Raw genomic sequence first — 15,622 nt, 5'->3', positions numbered from 1 at the left:
ATCTTTTCGTAACGTGGTGAGATCTTAAAGGAATTCAAGTTGGTGCATGATCCCATAATCTTGATGGAGGTTTTCCAGGGTAGTCCATGCTTTCTTGGCTGTTACACAGCCACCAATATAATCAATGAACTTATCACTCACTGTCAGTATTATAGTTGAGAGAGCGCTGTTATTCTTCTTCTTCTGAGCTGTCGTGAGGTTTGCCAAGTCTCCTTCTTCATAACCTGGGTCAATCGCTTCTACGCAGTCACGATGATTAAGTAAGGGTTTCAACTTTACTGACAAGGGAAAGTAGTTGTCATCGGTTAGTTTTAGGTTCTTCGTAAGGCTGTTTTCTATTTCTGCCATGATGATTCGAAATACTTCTTCTGCGGTTCACCACGAAAGAGAAGAACCGGACACTTCTTTAACAAAACTAACACGACGAACCAGACAAACGAAACTTCTACTGGGCCTTAATAACCTGTTGGTCAGAGTCTTTAAATAAATGAGTAAACATTATTTAAATACCGACATTCTCACAGAAATGATATCAAAAATATAACCTAAAACATTTAGACAAAGAATAGGAGGAAAAAGGTAGGCGACCAATCATAGGGTTGTATTGCTAGCATGACAGGGCTGCAGCAAAAGAAAACTAAAAGTTTGACATAATACCAACTTGCTGGATAAAGACTAATGTTTGGCATCATAATCAACAGATCTCATTTTTATTTCGGGAGAACTGAATGGACAAGAAAGAGCTTACTGGACCAAGATCCTTAATTTTTACAATGTTTTGTAACTCGCCTTTGTAAATTTTAATTTCCGTATAGGTGCCTGCTAGCAAGAAGTCATCAACATAGACTCCTATGATAAGTTTATTACCTACAAAAACACAAGGGTCACTGATGCAGCGTTGAAAACTTGCTTTCAAGAAAGTTTACCAGTTTATCTGCTTGTTTAAGGCCATAAAGGCTTTTTTTTAATGTATCATCCAACACTGCTCACAACTAAAATACATACTTTTCTAACTCAAGATACGCAAGACCAAACCCAGCAGTATAAAAATACCCAGCAATCTACGACACTCTTGCAAAACGATAACTCTGTAGCAGAAACTCAATACAAAATTACTTACAATAAAGGAAAAGGATTAGCATTATTGGACAGACGGGAAGCCTAGTTCTTCTTTTCATGAACATTTCGGATGTGTCTGCGCAGACCGCTGTTCTCTTTAAATCGCGCCGCGCATAATGTGCATTAGAAAGGCCTCCAATCCATGTGCGATATCACATGTTTTCTTAGTTGATTTTTTTGTTTAAAACTTTTGGAGCAATGTGCGCAAGTATATTCTCGTCTTATATTATGTGCGTTTTCAACATGAGAACGCAATTTAGCGTGCCCGCTGAATGATGCCGAACATACCTCACATGAGAAGGTTACTCTCCCGTTATCATGGACATCCCTTATGTGTCTGCGCAGACCGCTGTTTTCTTTAAATCGCGCCGGGCATAATGTGCATTTGAAAGGCCTCCAATTCATGTGCGATATCATATGTTTTCTTACTTGATTTTTTTGTTTAAAACTTTTGGAGCAATGCGCACAAGTGTACTCCGGCTTTGAGTTATGCGCCTGGGGCGGGGAGTGCGATTCTTCCCTTCGCGCATTACTTGGACTTCCTGTACCTACTGTTCTAGGGAAGAAACATATTATTTTCTTCCGCGTGTCTTCTTGATTGTTGGGTGGGTTGGGTGGGGGGGGGGGGGAAACTTGCTTTCAAGAAAGTTTACCAGTTTATCTGCTTGTTTAAGGCCATAAAGGCTTTTTTTTTAAGAGGCAGACAAAAATGCTTCTTTATCAATACCAGAACCCTCGGGTGGTTCTGAGTAAATCCCTTCTTCAAAATTACTGTTAAGATAAGCCCCTACGACATCAACGTGATGCAATTACCAATAGTTCAGTGCAGCAATGTCGGTAATTGCGGAGCGTGAAGTTAAGCATGGATGACTTGGTAGCATTGAAGGAAGTTCTCCAGATAGTGCTCCAGATTTGTAATTCGAGGAGTTTACGTATTCTGTAGCTCGTCAAATACTGCTTCAGGACTGTTATGAGAAGAAAGATATGCCGTATCGTCTGCAATAGTTCCAGTAAAAACCGCAAGAACCGCAAGGCCTCTTATTTTCTTTGGTGGAAAAAAATTATCATAACCCTTATCATATTGACAAAATGCCAGGAGATTTTGAGGTAAAGGACGACGGACCGGTCTTATGGGAAAAAAGGGTCCGGTTAAATCGGCTGATGTTTTGATATGTTGTAGGTCTTAACCTACTGATTAAAAGTGTCAATGGGCGTTTCTTCCTATCTCGAAGTCTCCTTCAGTGGATACTTTTTCTTCTCGCTGTGGCTTCGAATTCTCGTTAGCTCCACTTCCAACCACACGTTTTGCGGACACTTCCATGTGTTTGGAGCTATCTATTTTCTTCAGCACTGGACGACGTTTGTTATTCTCCGTGTTCAGTTTCGTTACGTTTTCAGTGGCATTCTCCGCAGTGATGTTTTTCCCTTTAAACGACTGCTTCTCTTTTGAGTTTTGCTGCCTTTTTCCAGATTTATTTTCTTGTTTTTGTTCCAAAAAATATTTGGGCACTACAACGGAGGGAAGTCTCTCAAACGGTTTTTCTTTCAGTTTCTTCAGTTTGTGAATGAGTTCATCAGCTGATGTTTTCGAAGAACTGCGTATAGCAAAATCATAACTGTTGGCGTCCATTTTTCTGAAACAACCCACAAACAATAAAGGAATGTAAAAAAAAATAAATAAAGGAAGTAGAGAAGTAAATACAAATCAAAATTATTTTACGAGGGACTGCATCAGTAATCCTCAATTTTAAAAGCATCGCATTCACCTAATGATTCAAAACGCTCCAAGTTCATGGGTAGGTGCCGTAGTGCATGCATATTGGAGGTCAAAAACTCCTGACCATGTAATTTTTCACTATCTTTATAAAAGGCATCTATTAGAGACTCAGCATACTTTCCATAAAGTTTTGCGTGTTTCACATTTAAAAAGATTCGCATGAGAACATGAAGCGTTAAAAAATTTATGTAAAGTTGTGGATAATCCGCCTGTAAATCTTTCAGGACAATAATACTTTGATACAACAGAAAAGTTCGGAATTCAGTAGCCTTCCAACGGTGGATTTCATTCATGGATCGGCCTTTGCGGTTGAATTCACACGGTATATAATATTTTAAAACTAGCAGGCTCTTAGAGAAGCAATCAATGAAATGCAAAGGAATTTTTTTCGGTGGTTTTGCAAAAATCCAAAGGTACAATATCGACCGAACAACCCCGAGAAATACTATATGCATCGTGTCGAGGGGAAAGGAATGCAGAAAATCGATTCCAGGCAACTTGGCAAGAGGGGTTTCACCCATATGGTAATCGTCATCCGCCATATTCAAAAAGTCTTCATGGGTGCGCAGTTCCATCTTTTTATTTGACGGAAATGTCATTCGGTTCATGTAATCTTCACCCTCGGCCTTACATTTCGTAAATGAACTATAACCTCTATGACCTTTCGTGTTCAAAATGTACGCCTTGCCAGGAGTGTCGCAGATAAAACCTTCAATCACGACTTTCACTTTTGTACCCTCGAGATCTATACCGTTCTTAATCAGCCTAGTCGCTTCTTCGACAAACTTCTTGAGGAACTCTAACACTGACCCTTTCTTAGGCCCATAGTAAATACCGATGGGTAGAACTACTTTCTTCAGTGATCGGACACCTAAAAATGCAACCATTATTGGTATCATGCCACTGGGCGCGGACTTAAAGATGGGTCACATAGATCCCCATAGATGATCCCCATAGATTTTTCTTTAATTTAAATCTTAACTGATTTCCTATTTTCTTGATTTTATTATTAAGAATTTCCGAGTTTTGGTGTTTAAACTCTTTTATTGTCTGTTTATATATATCTTTATTGCAATTTCTAACCACAAATTAAAAACGCCAACCAAAAAGGAAATCCAAAACTAACAGAAAACACGAAATGTGCAGAACAAGAGAAAATATAAGGAACCAAACCTAAAATGTTAATAATCAGGATAAATAAAAATAAAGAGATAAATATATCCCCGTAAAATTCAGCATATAATCAAATATCTAACATAAAATCTTGCACTATTGGATTCTAGATTTGTAAATATAAAAATAGTTAGTGATCTCATAATTAAAATACTACAATATTCTGAAAGGAAGATTGATTCCTACAAGTAGTCTAAACTTTGTCAATGATTCTTTGATAACAGCTTCGACTCGTTTTAAGGTACTTAATCCAATATGATGGTATTTACCTGGCCCTACTGTATCATAGTCAAGTTTTTTCGGCGTGTGAAGAAAAGTTTTGTCAGATTTTGGAAGGAAGGAGAAACAAGCATGACTCCGGAGAATTAAAAGCAGAGCACGTAAGGCAACATTTGTCACCCCATACTTTTTATGCCAGTTCCTCAAATCTGTTTTCAATCGTTGTTCTTCCTTAAATTGTGAAGGGTCACAAAATTCATCGTCGGAGCCACCATCATCATCAAATAATGGGCGCTCCTCCAGTAGCTCCTGTAAAGTTTTACCATCAGTCATTAACCCATCAAGAGTTTGGAAACCAAGTTCTTCGCAGTCAAAGTATACAGAATCATTGACTGCACTTGTTTTCATGGAACAAGAAGACTGAACAGAAGAGACTGATCTGTTGCATCAAGATGAACATCGGCAGATAGTGGCTGGAAATCAAGCGATCTCTCCCATTCAAAATCCAAACAAACTGGCTCACTGACAGCGAGAAAATCCTCCTCATTTTCTACACTTCCTGAAATAGGAATCTCTTCATCCGAGGATAATGAACTCTCATGACGAGGAACAGGCTGTGGCTGTGGAACTGGGTCCGGTAGAGATCGACGGTACTTGGTAGCCCGAGAGAGACTACCACCTACCTTTTTAGGCCGACCCGGTCTCTTTCTAGGTTCCATAATGATGGCTATACGTTAAGAGAGTGAAATAATAATACAAATCTAAAGATACATAATAACTAAAAGGTACGTACTTAATAACATAAAATATCTGACACGATGATGACGCAGTGAGGTTAGGGTTCAACTTCCGCGAAAACTTAGCGATAGGTAGTTCAAAACTTTGAAAATGAGCGATTAGCGGTAACGATTGCGAAAGTTTGCGTCCTAAACGCACAAGAACGGACAAAAAAAGATCCCACGAGGCGATCAAAGAGAATGCCGCGAAAGACCGAACAACCGTTCCACTTGGACACGAGATTGAAGATAGGCTTGTAATAATCACCTATAAATCCGTCACACAATCCAACGAATCATGATTGATTAAAATCACTCACACACATAGATCAGAGATCCTCCAAACACAAACGCGAAAACGAGAGGCGGACCCGAAGAGGATGGCAAAATACAAAGCTCAAAGCTGGAACTCAAATCGAGATTCACAGATTCACGGCAAACTGATCAAACCGTCGTTCATGGCGGCAAAAACGGAGGACTATGGAGGGCGAGGGTTGACGGAGGACCAGGGAGGGGAGGATCAGCCGACTGGCGCGCAATTTGAAAATATAGTTTTGAGGTCTACCAAGTGCGGGATCAATTTTTTTGTGGATAGACGTCGAAGGAGGCTGAGTGCGGCCCCTTCTTCAGAACAATAACAAAAAAGACAATATTATAACTTGGCCCGAACTGAGCCACACTTTTTGAAATTTTCCTATGGCCTTGATTTCCCGCAGAACAGTGTGGACCCAGCACTCTTCTCCCATATATTTTGATAACAAAAGTTTATCAATTTTTATTGAAATGTTTCATGTATACTTACATGCAATTGAAAAGTGATGTTTAACAATCGATCTGTCATCAGAAATTTTAGTGAGAAATGCATAATGCAACGATGCAGTCAGTGAGGTTTTCCTACCTCAAATTAATGTACCTTAATTGAATCCCCTCTCCCTCCAGAACTACTGGGATTGGAGAATGGAAAGCCCAAATTACCCCCCCCCCCCCCCCTTCGGACCGCCGGTCTCCTACGAAGTGGTTAAGACACTCGCCCTATATGTATGATGGGAGGTCATTAGGTCAGATCTCCGGTTAAATGTTTCGTAGATACTTCAACGAAATGAATCAGTCTTGATACAATTGGAATGTTTCTGAAACATTGCCGATCCGAGCTGTGCTAGTAGGGTAGTAAGATCAAAGACCCTGAAAATTTGAAATGAAGGAAATTTGGCAAAAACTTCTAAAGATCAGGTAGCATAAATGCGTTCTTGAGGGTGTCTCTAAACTTCACACACAAACTTTAACCCCATATTTTACCTAGGCAAAAATAAGGCTTTTTCCTTCTATGTTTTAAAAACACCTCTTAACACCAAAGAGCCTCTCTCACCAAACAGCTCATGGTAATTTGCGTAGAAATACTTTTCATTAAAAAAAATCTCAAACTGAACGTTTTAATCCACTTTTGCAACAAAATGACAACTATGATTTTCTGGAGGCAAAATTAAACGATAATACCCAGTTACATAATGTAATTGATGTACACTGTCACACCTTTGATTCCTCCAAAAATAGTTACATTTCTTTCATGGCAACACTCTGCTGCACAGATTATCCCAAAAGGCATACGTAAAAATCTATAGACTCCAAAAGGCGTGTTAAATGCACTCAAACGACTTGAGTATTCATCCAGTTCAAAATGATAAAACGCTTCTTTTTCATCAAACACTGTGAACCATTTTTTACCTGACAGCTTTGCACTGATTTCATCAACAGTAGGGATAGCACATTTTCTTGTTATGAGGCACTCATTTAAATTTTTTGGATCAAGACATAACCGTAAATCACCATCCGGTTTTTCACGGACTAATATATTACTGACACATAACAGTTTTTCATTTATTGGAATTTTTAAAACTATTTCTTGCTTCTCCAATTTATTTAATTTATTCAACAGTTTTTCACTTGTTTTAATTGGATACCGCCTCGGCGGTAAAATTTTAAAGTCAGGATTCGGTTTTACCTGAAAACTAACTACACCTGGAACTTTGCCGCTACCAGTAAAAACATCTCTATTTTTCTCAACAAAAGCTGCTTGTTCTGCATTAGTGCTAACAGAGTGCACCCTTCTTATTACTAATTCAAGGCGTTCGTTCACACGCTTCAATACCTAATAATGCTTTAGTGTCACTGTCTTTTGTGACATAGAAATCAAGATATCCTCGCACATCAAAACTTGTTTTACAATCCATCTTTCTTACAATACCTAGAGGTCTAGCTACACCGTGACCTATTCCACCTAATATTTCGTTTGTCTTTTCCAGTGGAATTTTAGTTTTCTTTATAATAGCTTTAAAAATGCTCTCTGGTAGAGTGTTTACTTCACTCCCCGGGTCCAGTTTCATACTAACCGGAACGTTTTCAAGGAATATTGTTTCTCTCCATTCCTTTCTTGGCTTTTTCTGTTCACCAACGCTACTGACATTTGGGTGATCTTGGACATCAAGGACATTTACCTGACTCTCATTAGCATTTTCAGCTGGCTTTCCAATTTCTAAATTCTTAGTGGCAGTTTCAAGACATTTATCTGCTTTGTCACAATTTATTACCCTGGTTTCATAAAAACTTGCTTTTGGGCTGTACGCTACTAGCTCATGACATTCTCTGTAAACAACGGATTCGACTGCTCGCTTAACAACATCGTTTTTCTTTTCTTCTACGTTAACTTCTTTTACATTATTAGCCCTACAACACCTTGCAAAATGATGTAGATTGAGGCATCTTCCACATTCTTTATTATGGGCTGGACATTGTCTCGGCCCATGCTTTGTTGCGCACTTTTTACAATAATAGTTATCATTGCTATCACAATAATTAGACTGTTTACCTCTGAAATTTCCGTTATAGTCACCTCGGTTTCCACCACGTGATTGAGAGTATTGAGATCTTTGTTGCTGATACTGTCCATTTGGCTGGTTGCTTCTGCTTTGACCACGCTGCGAGTTGGATGACCTCTGAAAATTTCCTCGCCCGCGACCACGACCTCTGAATTTTTGGACTGGATTCACTTCATGATTTACTTCATGTTGCTCGGATGATGACATCACCGCTATGCTTGCTTTAGCAGTTTCAACCGCGTGTGCTAACTTCTCTGCTTTATCTAGGGTGAGATCAGAGATTCGAAGAAGATGTTCTTTTAACTTAACATCTGCTACTCCCAAGACAATTCGGTCTTTTAAAATCTCATCTTTGAGAGTACCATATTCACACGTGGAGATCAGACGTTTTAGATCAGACACGTATTCGTCGAAACTTTCATTCGGATTTTGGTTTCGAGAGCTGAACTTAGCTCTTTCCATTGTGATATATTTCTGAGGTTCCGCCCAAGCATCTAGTTTCGATATCAGTTCACTATAGTCTTCAGACGTTTGTAGACCTAGAGCTTCAATTCTTTCTCGGCCTTCAGGACCAATTAAATTTCTTAATTTGGCCGCTTTGACTTTATCTGATTTTGAGTCCCATTCCATTGAGACTAGCAAGTCTTCAAATTCTTGCTTGAACCTCTTCCAGTTTTCTTTGAGGTTACCTTTGACGCTCAACGGTTTTGGTTTAGAACAAACTTCCATAATTGTAAGATATCCAAAACTTACAGTTTTCAAATTTGCATGTGCTTCACCTTAGGCTTCAAAATAGGCTTTCACTGTTCTCAGTCACGTTTGCACTTTCATTAGAGATACGATATTTCACTTTCAATGACTTTGGCTTTCACTGTTGGCTTTCAAAACACTTTCGGCATGTTGATACATTCGACTGCGCCATGTTTTGTCTTTACTTTTGAAGGACTTTTGATGAAACATAAATAAAGACTTTTACGAGAATACACCTGTTTATTCAAGAACTTTCATGGTCGGACATCTTGTGTGTGTGTGTGTGTGTTTGGAGTGGGGTTTGACCTGGTCACATGATCCATGGTTGCCATATCTATATGATGCTTTCTGACATTACAACACCCGCCCCCCTCCACCTTGCAAGATCTTTCGGCTGCAATTGTTGTCAAAAGTGCGCCCAAGACGAAAAATGCTGAGAGATGTAATTCAGTATGAACAAATACAAAAGTTTAATATGTATTGTGTGTATTACAGTAAATTAATGTCAGACCTTGCACGTGTGCTCAATGCTATTTTTGAGTGGTATTACATAAGAATTGATGCATGTTTTGCCTGTAGCAAAAATTTGCATTTCGCTCATTGAAAAAAAAAACTCTAATTTTTCCTTGTGAACTTCGGGGGCTGTAGTTCGGAAGTGGTCATTCACAGAAAAATTTTAATAAAAGGGAAGAGGTGTCATATTTCCGTCTGTGGAATATGATTATAAAGAATCTGAGTGAGAAAAAAAAAAACAAAATAAAATTTGAAGGACAAAAGAACTGTTTAGGGGCTTCAGGAGCTTTTTTATTTAATGTGCAATTGGAACCTTTTGGTCATGCCAAGACTTACTAAGATCTGAAATTGCGCAACTAAATCAAGTCATAGTAATGAAAATTGCATTTGATTTTCCTTTTTCCTCGAATCCACTTTCTTTCATTTGGCAACACAATTATCCTGAGAAATGATGATCAAGCTCTTACCCGAAGAGACGTTGCCCCAGGTTACCCCTCTTCTCCTGACTGCTTACTTTATGGTAAGTACAATAATGAAAATGCAATATGAGAAGCGCATTCCCTCTTAACTTCCTATCGGTCTACTTTTAACAGACTACCAGACTTGAACAGCCTTTTCAATGTATAGTAAAAGTATACAAAAATTTAGGGAAGAAACCAATTAACAAAATTAGGAAAATCATTGTGTATTAATTCTCCTGGTAATGATTGATCGTCAACCTGACAAAAAAAACATGTCTTCATGCGATATCTTGAAGTTTTAGCAAACGTTTTATCTTATTACAGAAAAACTGTAGCACTGATTTATCCAAAACTTCTATAGGACACTAAAATGATATAGGCCATCAACCATAATCTGGCTGTAGCAACCCCACCTCCCGCTGCCGCCATAATTAGCTAGAAACTTATGTAATTAAAATTATCGCACTTCTTTTTCCACACATTGCTTCTATTATCCATGGAATAATCTTTTCCCATTGAAGTTAACACAATTTTAATCCTGATTTTTGTTTTTTTTTTTTAAATTTTGATTTTAAGCATTTAATATTGTCCATTAATACTGTATATCTAATATTTCCTATGTGGACCAATTTAACCAGAATCAGGCCAACTGCCTTTCAACTTGCTTAATTTGCTCTCATGTTTTATTTTCACCACAGAAAGGTAGGAAACAAATCGTATTAAAACTTTCCACAACTATCCACTATAACCTCTAAAGAAGATATTCACAAAATGTCAAATCCGAATATTCCTTAGCTTTCTAATAGAAAGATATAACACGATGAGAAGCCATTTTGCAAAGTCTAATACAATTGTCCTGATTCTATGCAAATTCCTCCATTTAATTGTACGATTTTAAGAAAGAAGATTATAACTGTTTTGTTCTTTCCTCTCAGAGGAACTTTAATAATTCTATCAATGATAGACCATTGTACTTATTACTATTCTTATGTTCTGAAGTGCAACTTGCTCAAACAAAGGATTTGAATTTTTCCAAATATTTTGATTTTGTTTTTATTTTGAACCCATAGCGTGTTGATTTTCACAAAATGTTAACTGGTTTTTTTTTTTATTTTTTAACTGTTAGGTACCAAATGTGTTCCAAAATTCCTATGCCATGTTTTCCTTGGTTACTTTAACTCAATTTTAGAAGGTGCTAAATTAGTATTTTAAGAAACGTTCGAAAATTTCCTGCAGCGCAACCTAATACAGCCACCAAAAAATTTTTTTCGATCTCAGGAATTTCCTAGTCCAAATTTTTTTAAAATCGAAAAGTTACTCAAAAGTCAGGTTTTTTTTTACTTTTTGTAATGTCTACATTAATAACATGTTTCACGTATACTTTAAGCTTAAACCTAAAAGCTGTTAATTTAAAAAACATATAATAAACCACAGTGCAAAACCACCAAAGACCAAACCCAATATAAAGACTTCTCTGTGGTGACTTTTTGAAAAATCTAGGGCAGCGAAGCACCCTCATATTCTGTCATTTTATGATGAGGACATCATTAATTTTTGTTTTATACATTACATATTTACATTACATTATTTATTGAATCACGCCGAGCAAATGAAACACATCAAACATACCAAACGCAGCGAACAAACCAAACACACCACGCACATGGAACACGTTCATAACAAATGGAACACACAAAACGCATCAGCGCAGTCTTGCAAAGAAAAAGACAACTGGCGGCTTATCTGACGCAAGTTCTAGAAGATGTGTGACGTTAAATAAACAAAAAGCTGTAAAATTTACTTTTACTTATATATATATGTATTTTTTATTTTTTTTGTCTTGGAGGAAAAAATAATGAAAATGCATTTGCATTATGAAGCAGTATAAAAATTAAGGGAAAAACAAGTCGCTATGAAAAGAATTTCAAAAGTGAGCACTTACACATCTATTCATAAATACTTACAAAAAAAACTTGAGAATATATGAGAGATTTCAATGTACAATTCAACATCATATATGATTTCTTCAAACTTATCGAGAAGATTACTGGCGTGTCACTCGATGTATCAGTCAAAGAGAAGTTTCACTCTGGATAAAGAAGGCACTTGGTTCATGAATTAAAACCTTACCAACTTTTTAAAGAATTTAAATTCGAGAAGCAGAGCACCGTTCTGGGAGCAACTTTTTCATTACTTAGAACAAAAATGCATTAAATTGTGCTTTTTTTTTAACATTACGACAAGTATTCAAAATGAAAAAAAAGAAAAAACCAGTCAAATATTACCAGAGGTAAAAACTTAGTTGGAATTGCAAAATGAAATACAATGAGTTTTTGATTCTCTGGGGAGGGAATAACTTTCTCAGTCTTGGAAAATGTACAAAATTTACAGTATCAATACATACTAATGTCTCTTTAACTTAATTCTTGTCATTAATGCACACTTTTTCAAAGCATTCAATTGCATCAAATCTAGCGATAAAAGCATCCAGTCTCCATGAAAGACCCAGCTTATGATCATAAAACATTCAAAAGTCAACATCTAGATCTGTTTTTGTGGATAGGTTCTACCTGTATAGATGACGTTTGTCAGTCATTTTTAGCTCTCACAAGACAGAATATGTAAAAGGACTCCTTAGGTTAGGGGTGTGTCCTATCGGTTTATGGTAAGCTATTGAATCAGTTCAGTCGAAAAGAAGGAGCAATAAGAAGACCCTTACCAAGAGCTATTGGAGTTTTTGAAGCTGACAAAAATAAGCTGTTGCCATGTTCGTCAGGTTTACAGCGGACCCAAATACGGTACGGTTCTCAACAAATAGACTTTTAGGGCCACACTGCTTTTCCGCAGAGTTCACCTATTTCTGATAGTGCCAGCTCTTTTAAACAAAACCAGCTTTATCGGAGTGTGATGGTATTTCGGAATGAACAGTTTCGATGGCTTACTGATAAGAATTTGTTTGAACACTTGCACCTCAGGTAAGTAAGACTTCTATAAATTTACAAACACAAAAGTAAACAAAATATAAAAAGGGTCAAGCAATTACGTATGATTGAATAAACAAGGCAACAGATTTCTATGAAGAGAACAGACCTTTGATTGCACAAGCATCGACTCAGCTCACAGTGAAGTGTGAGTGTAAATAGGTGGAGATAATGTAACAAATTTGATAACAGATAAAATGTGAATAAAAACTATCCAATCCTAACAAAGTGTCTACAGTCTAATAGACTAAATTGAGCTCTTTTATTTCAGATCTTCCAATAACTAGACTTAAAAAGTAAGAGAAGAAGTGACACAGTATTTGATTCAGATTAAAAATTGACTAAGAAGCCACATTCTGACTAGGTACCGCACAATGCAGTTTGTACAACATGCAGTGACAGTTCAATCGGGAAAAGACATGATACGGAAAATAAAGTGATTCAATGCTGGCTGAATTTTTATATTTTTTTATCAGATGTTCGCTGAAAGTCCTTAGAGCTTCATACGCACAAACTTGTCATAAGCCAACCCCAAGAGAATTTGTGCCGTAACGTGATTTTTCAAGCCCTTTTTGGTGGCAATTTTTTATCAATGATCAAGAGAGCTGTCTTTTCTTGTGAGCCAAGGCATAAAATAAAGTTGTGCATTCTGCGTTGCTGGGCAACCTAACTACCAATGTGCCAAATTTCTACCAAAAAAAAAAAAAGAAAAAACTTTGAAAAATAAATAGAAATTCTTCTTTCTGCCCTGCTTGAGAATTTGGGTTTTAGAGTCTACTGTGCTGAGCAGTCATGAAGAACATCATATTAAGAAGTAACAAAATTTAGTGCCTGCAAGTATCTTCGTATTCCATGCTATGTTCTTAGATAAAAGTCGATTGTATACGATAAGAACATCCTTGAAACAGCAGAATTCCAAAGTGGGTAAAAAGACTAGATTCTGGCAATTTCATTTTGTCAATACTGCTCAAAATTCATTCAAACAAATTGGAAATCATGATTTACTTGAACTAAACAAGAAAAAAACACTAAGAAGTGGCCCAAATACTGTATGTAACAAGGTGGAGAAATGGTGCTGGGTCCACACCATTTTACAGGGAAATGGCGAAACATCAGCTTTGATTTCCCTTCGAAATGGTGTGGACCCAGCACCATTTCTCCACCTTGAACTTAACTTTTAAAACTTTTGATAAGATAGATTTGATTCACAGATTTTAAACAAATATGATTTTTCTACATTTGTTTTTTAGTATGTTGTATTTTTGTTTTTCCTTTAAAAAAAAACTGATTTTCGAAAAGTGATTAGTGCTTATCCAGTCATTCTTATTGTTTTTTTGTCGGTGGTAAGTTTGGATCGCAATTAAGAGCCGACAAAACTGAAAGTAAAACCATTGTGAGACAATATTTAATAATTTAACCCATATTTTTCTTGCGGGCCTAATCGCCAAAATCCAAGTTTCAAGAAAAATAGAAAAAGAGTCATTTGGCATGCATACAAGCTTTTGAACCCTATTGTAGGTATTTTTTGGACATATACTGTTTTTGGGATTAAAAGATTGACTGCATGCTGATTGGCACTGTTTTTCTTAACTTGGATTTTGGCACCTGGGCTTCTTAAAAAATTAAGTATATCTATCGGTTTAGGGAAAAAACCTAATTCATTCTCATAAAGAAAAGAATGCTCAAGACTCTATAAATATGTCAAGATAGTGCATGAAAATATGGGGCTTGAAAGGTTTTAGAAAAATAATTTTAAAAAAATACTTGTAATACTAATAATTTTACAATCATAATTGATGCTTGTACTTAAAAAACATTGCTCCTGGAATTGTTGATAAAAAATACAACATTTCAGTATCATAGAAACATTGACACAAAAGAGCAGCTATGTGAGATGTATACAATTGAGCTGAGTTTGCTAAACGATTTTAGACGTAGCAATGTTACTTTCTGAAACAGTTCAAAAACGCTAGATGGCCCCTTCTTTCCTCCTAAAATACGGTTTTGCTTCAAAATTTCAGGAAAATTCCTTGCAAAAGCCAGAAAGGAATATTCCTGGATTTGTAAAGATAAGTTCATCTCCGGATTTTTCGCAAAAAGATTTGAGAAATAAAAGACTCGAAATTTTCATCGTTAGACTACTTAATTTTGAAAGGCCGTGCCATTCAATTACGACGTTCCACATCAACAAAACACTTCAAAGAATTAAAACGGATTGAGAGAGGTCTGAGAAGGAATTAATCTGACTTGCATTTAATTTTATTATTCTGTGTTTGATGAGGAGCATCCAGAAAATAAGTACTGTTATGGAATCTCTTGGAAATCACAAATGCCAGAAGAAATCCAATCAATTAATCAGCTTACTAACGATGGATATTCTCTTTCATGCGTGACTTGACATTCGCTAACTACTTATGTACTTGGCATTTTCCTGCAGAAAGACTCGATAGTGAGGTAACTAGCAAAATCGGAATAATTTGGACTCCTCAGCACATTTCTATTCTAATTCTAAGGTGGTAGGAGCTTAAATTGGACTACATTTCATGATTCGGAACTATAATTCCTGGCTCATCTGAAAAACTCTTGTGTGCATAGGAAAACTAATGGTGCTTACGTTTTTTCTAAACTGAGCCAGAAATTGTAGTCCCTACTTGCAAAATAAAGTCTAACTAAAGCTGAGCATGCACAGAATTGAACGGTTAATTTCGGTTTTTCCTGGCATTAATATTTCAAAGACAAATCAAAATGGTTCTCTCTTTCTGGAAGCTCCTTGATGTAAACTCTGTTGATTCTTTGAGAAAATTTAAGAGCTATTATTTGTCAGTTTCTCCCAAATTTTAACACTATATACAATATCACTACTTCCATTCTTTGAGAGGCAGTTTTTTTTTTCTTTCTTTTTTTTAAAAAAAAAGAAAATGAAAAGGAGTCTAACTTAACCATAGGAGAGATAGAAAGGTTTTAACTGACTACAGAAGCG

The 15,622-nt window shown here is 36.6% G+C and overlaps 1 protein-coding gene across 1 annotated transcript; it reads right to left on the bottom strand.

The window, feature by feature from the left end:
- Positions 1-1,745: 1,745 nt before the first annotated feature.
- On the bottom strand, positions 1,746-15,577 carry LOC140225424 (uncharacterized). Its single transcript, XM_072304323.1, has 2 exons — positions 7,928-15,577; positions 1,746-2,753 (listed from the first exon to the last, which is right to left on the bottom strand). The coding sequence occupies exons 1-2, from the start codon at positions 8,664-8,666 to the stop codon at positions 2,674-2,676; spliced, it is 819 nt and encodes a 272-aa protein (XP_072160424.1). The 5' UTR covers positions 8,667-15,577; the 3' UTR covers positions 1,746-2,673.
- Between the last annotated feature and the right edge of the window lie 45 nt (positions 15,578-15,622).

The sequence above is a fragment of the Bemisia tabaci genome, chromosome 9 (assembly GCF_918797505.1).
Source record: "Bemisia tabaci chromosome 9, PGI_BMITA_v3".
Classification (NCBI taxonomy): domain Eukaryota; kingdom Metazoa; phylum Arthropoda; class Insecta; order Hemiptera; family Aleyrodidae; genus Bemisia; species Bemisia tabaci.
This window is presented reverse-complemented; position numbering and strand designations above follow the sequence as displayed.

Bases quoted from the DNA above. Each gene is read 5' to 3' on its own strand.
- LOC140225424 (XM_072304323.1), bottom strand. From the start codon at position 8,666: ATGGAAGTTTGTTCTAAACCAAAACCGTTGAGCGTCAAAGGTAACCTC. The intron at 2,754-7,927 runs GTAAACAGTCTA...GGGTTGTTTCAG, and splicing joins CTATAACGGAAATTTCAGAG to AAAAATGGACGCCAACAGTT.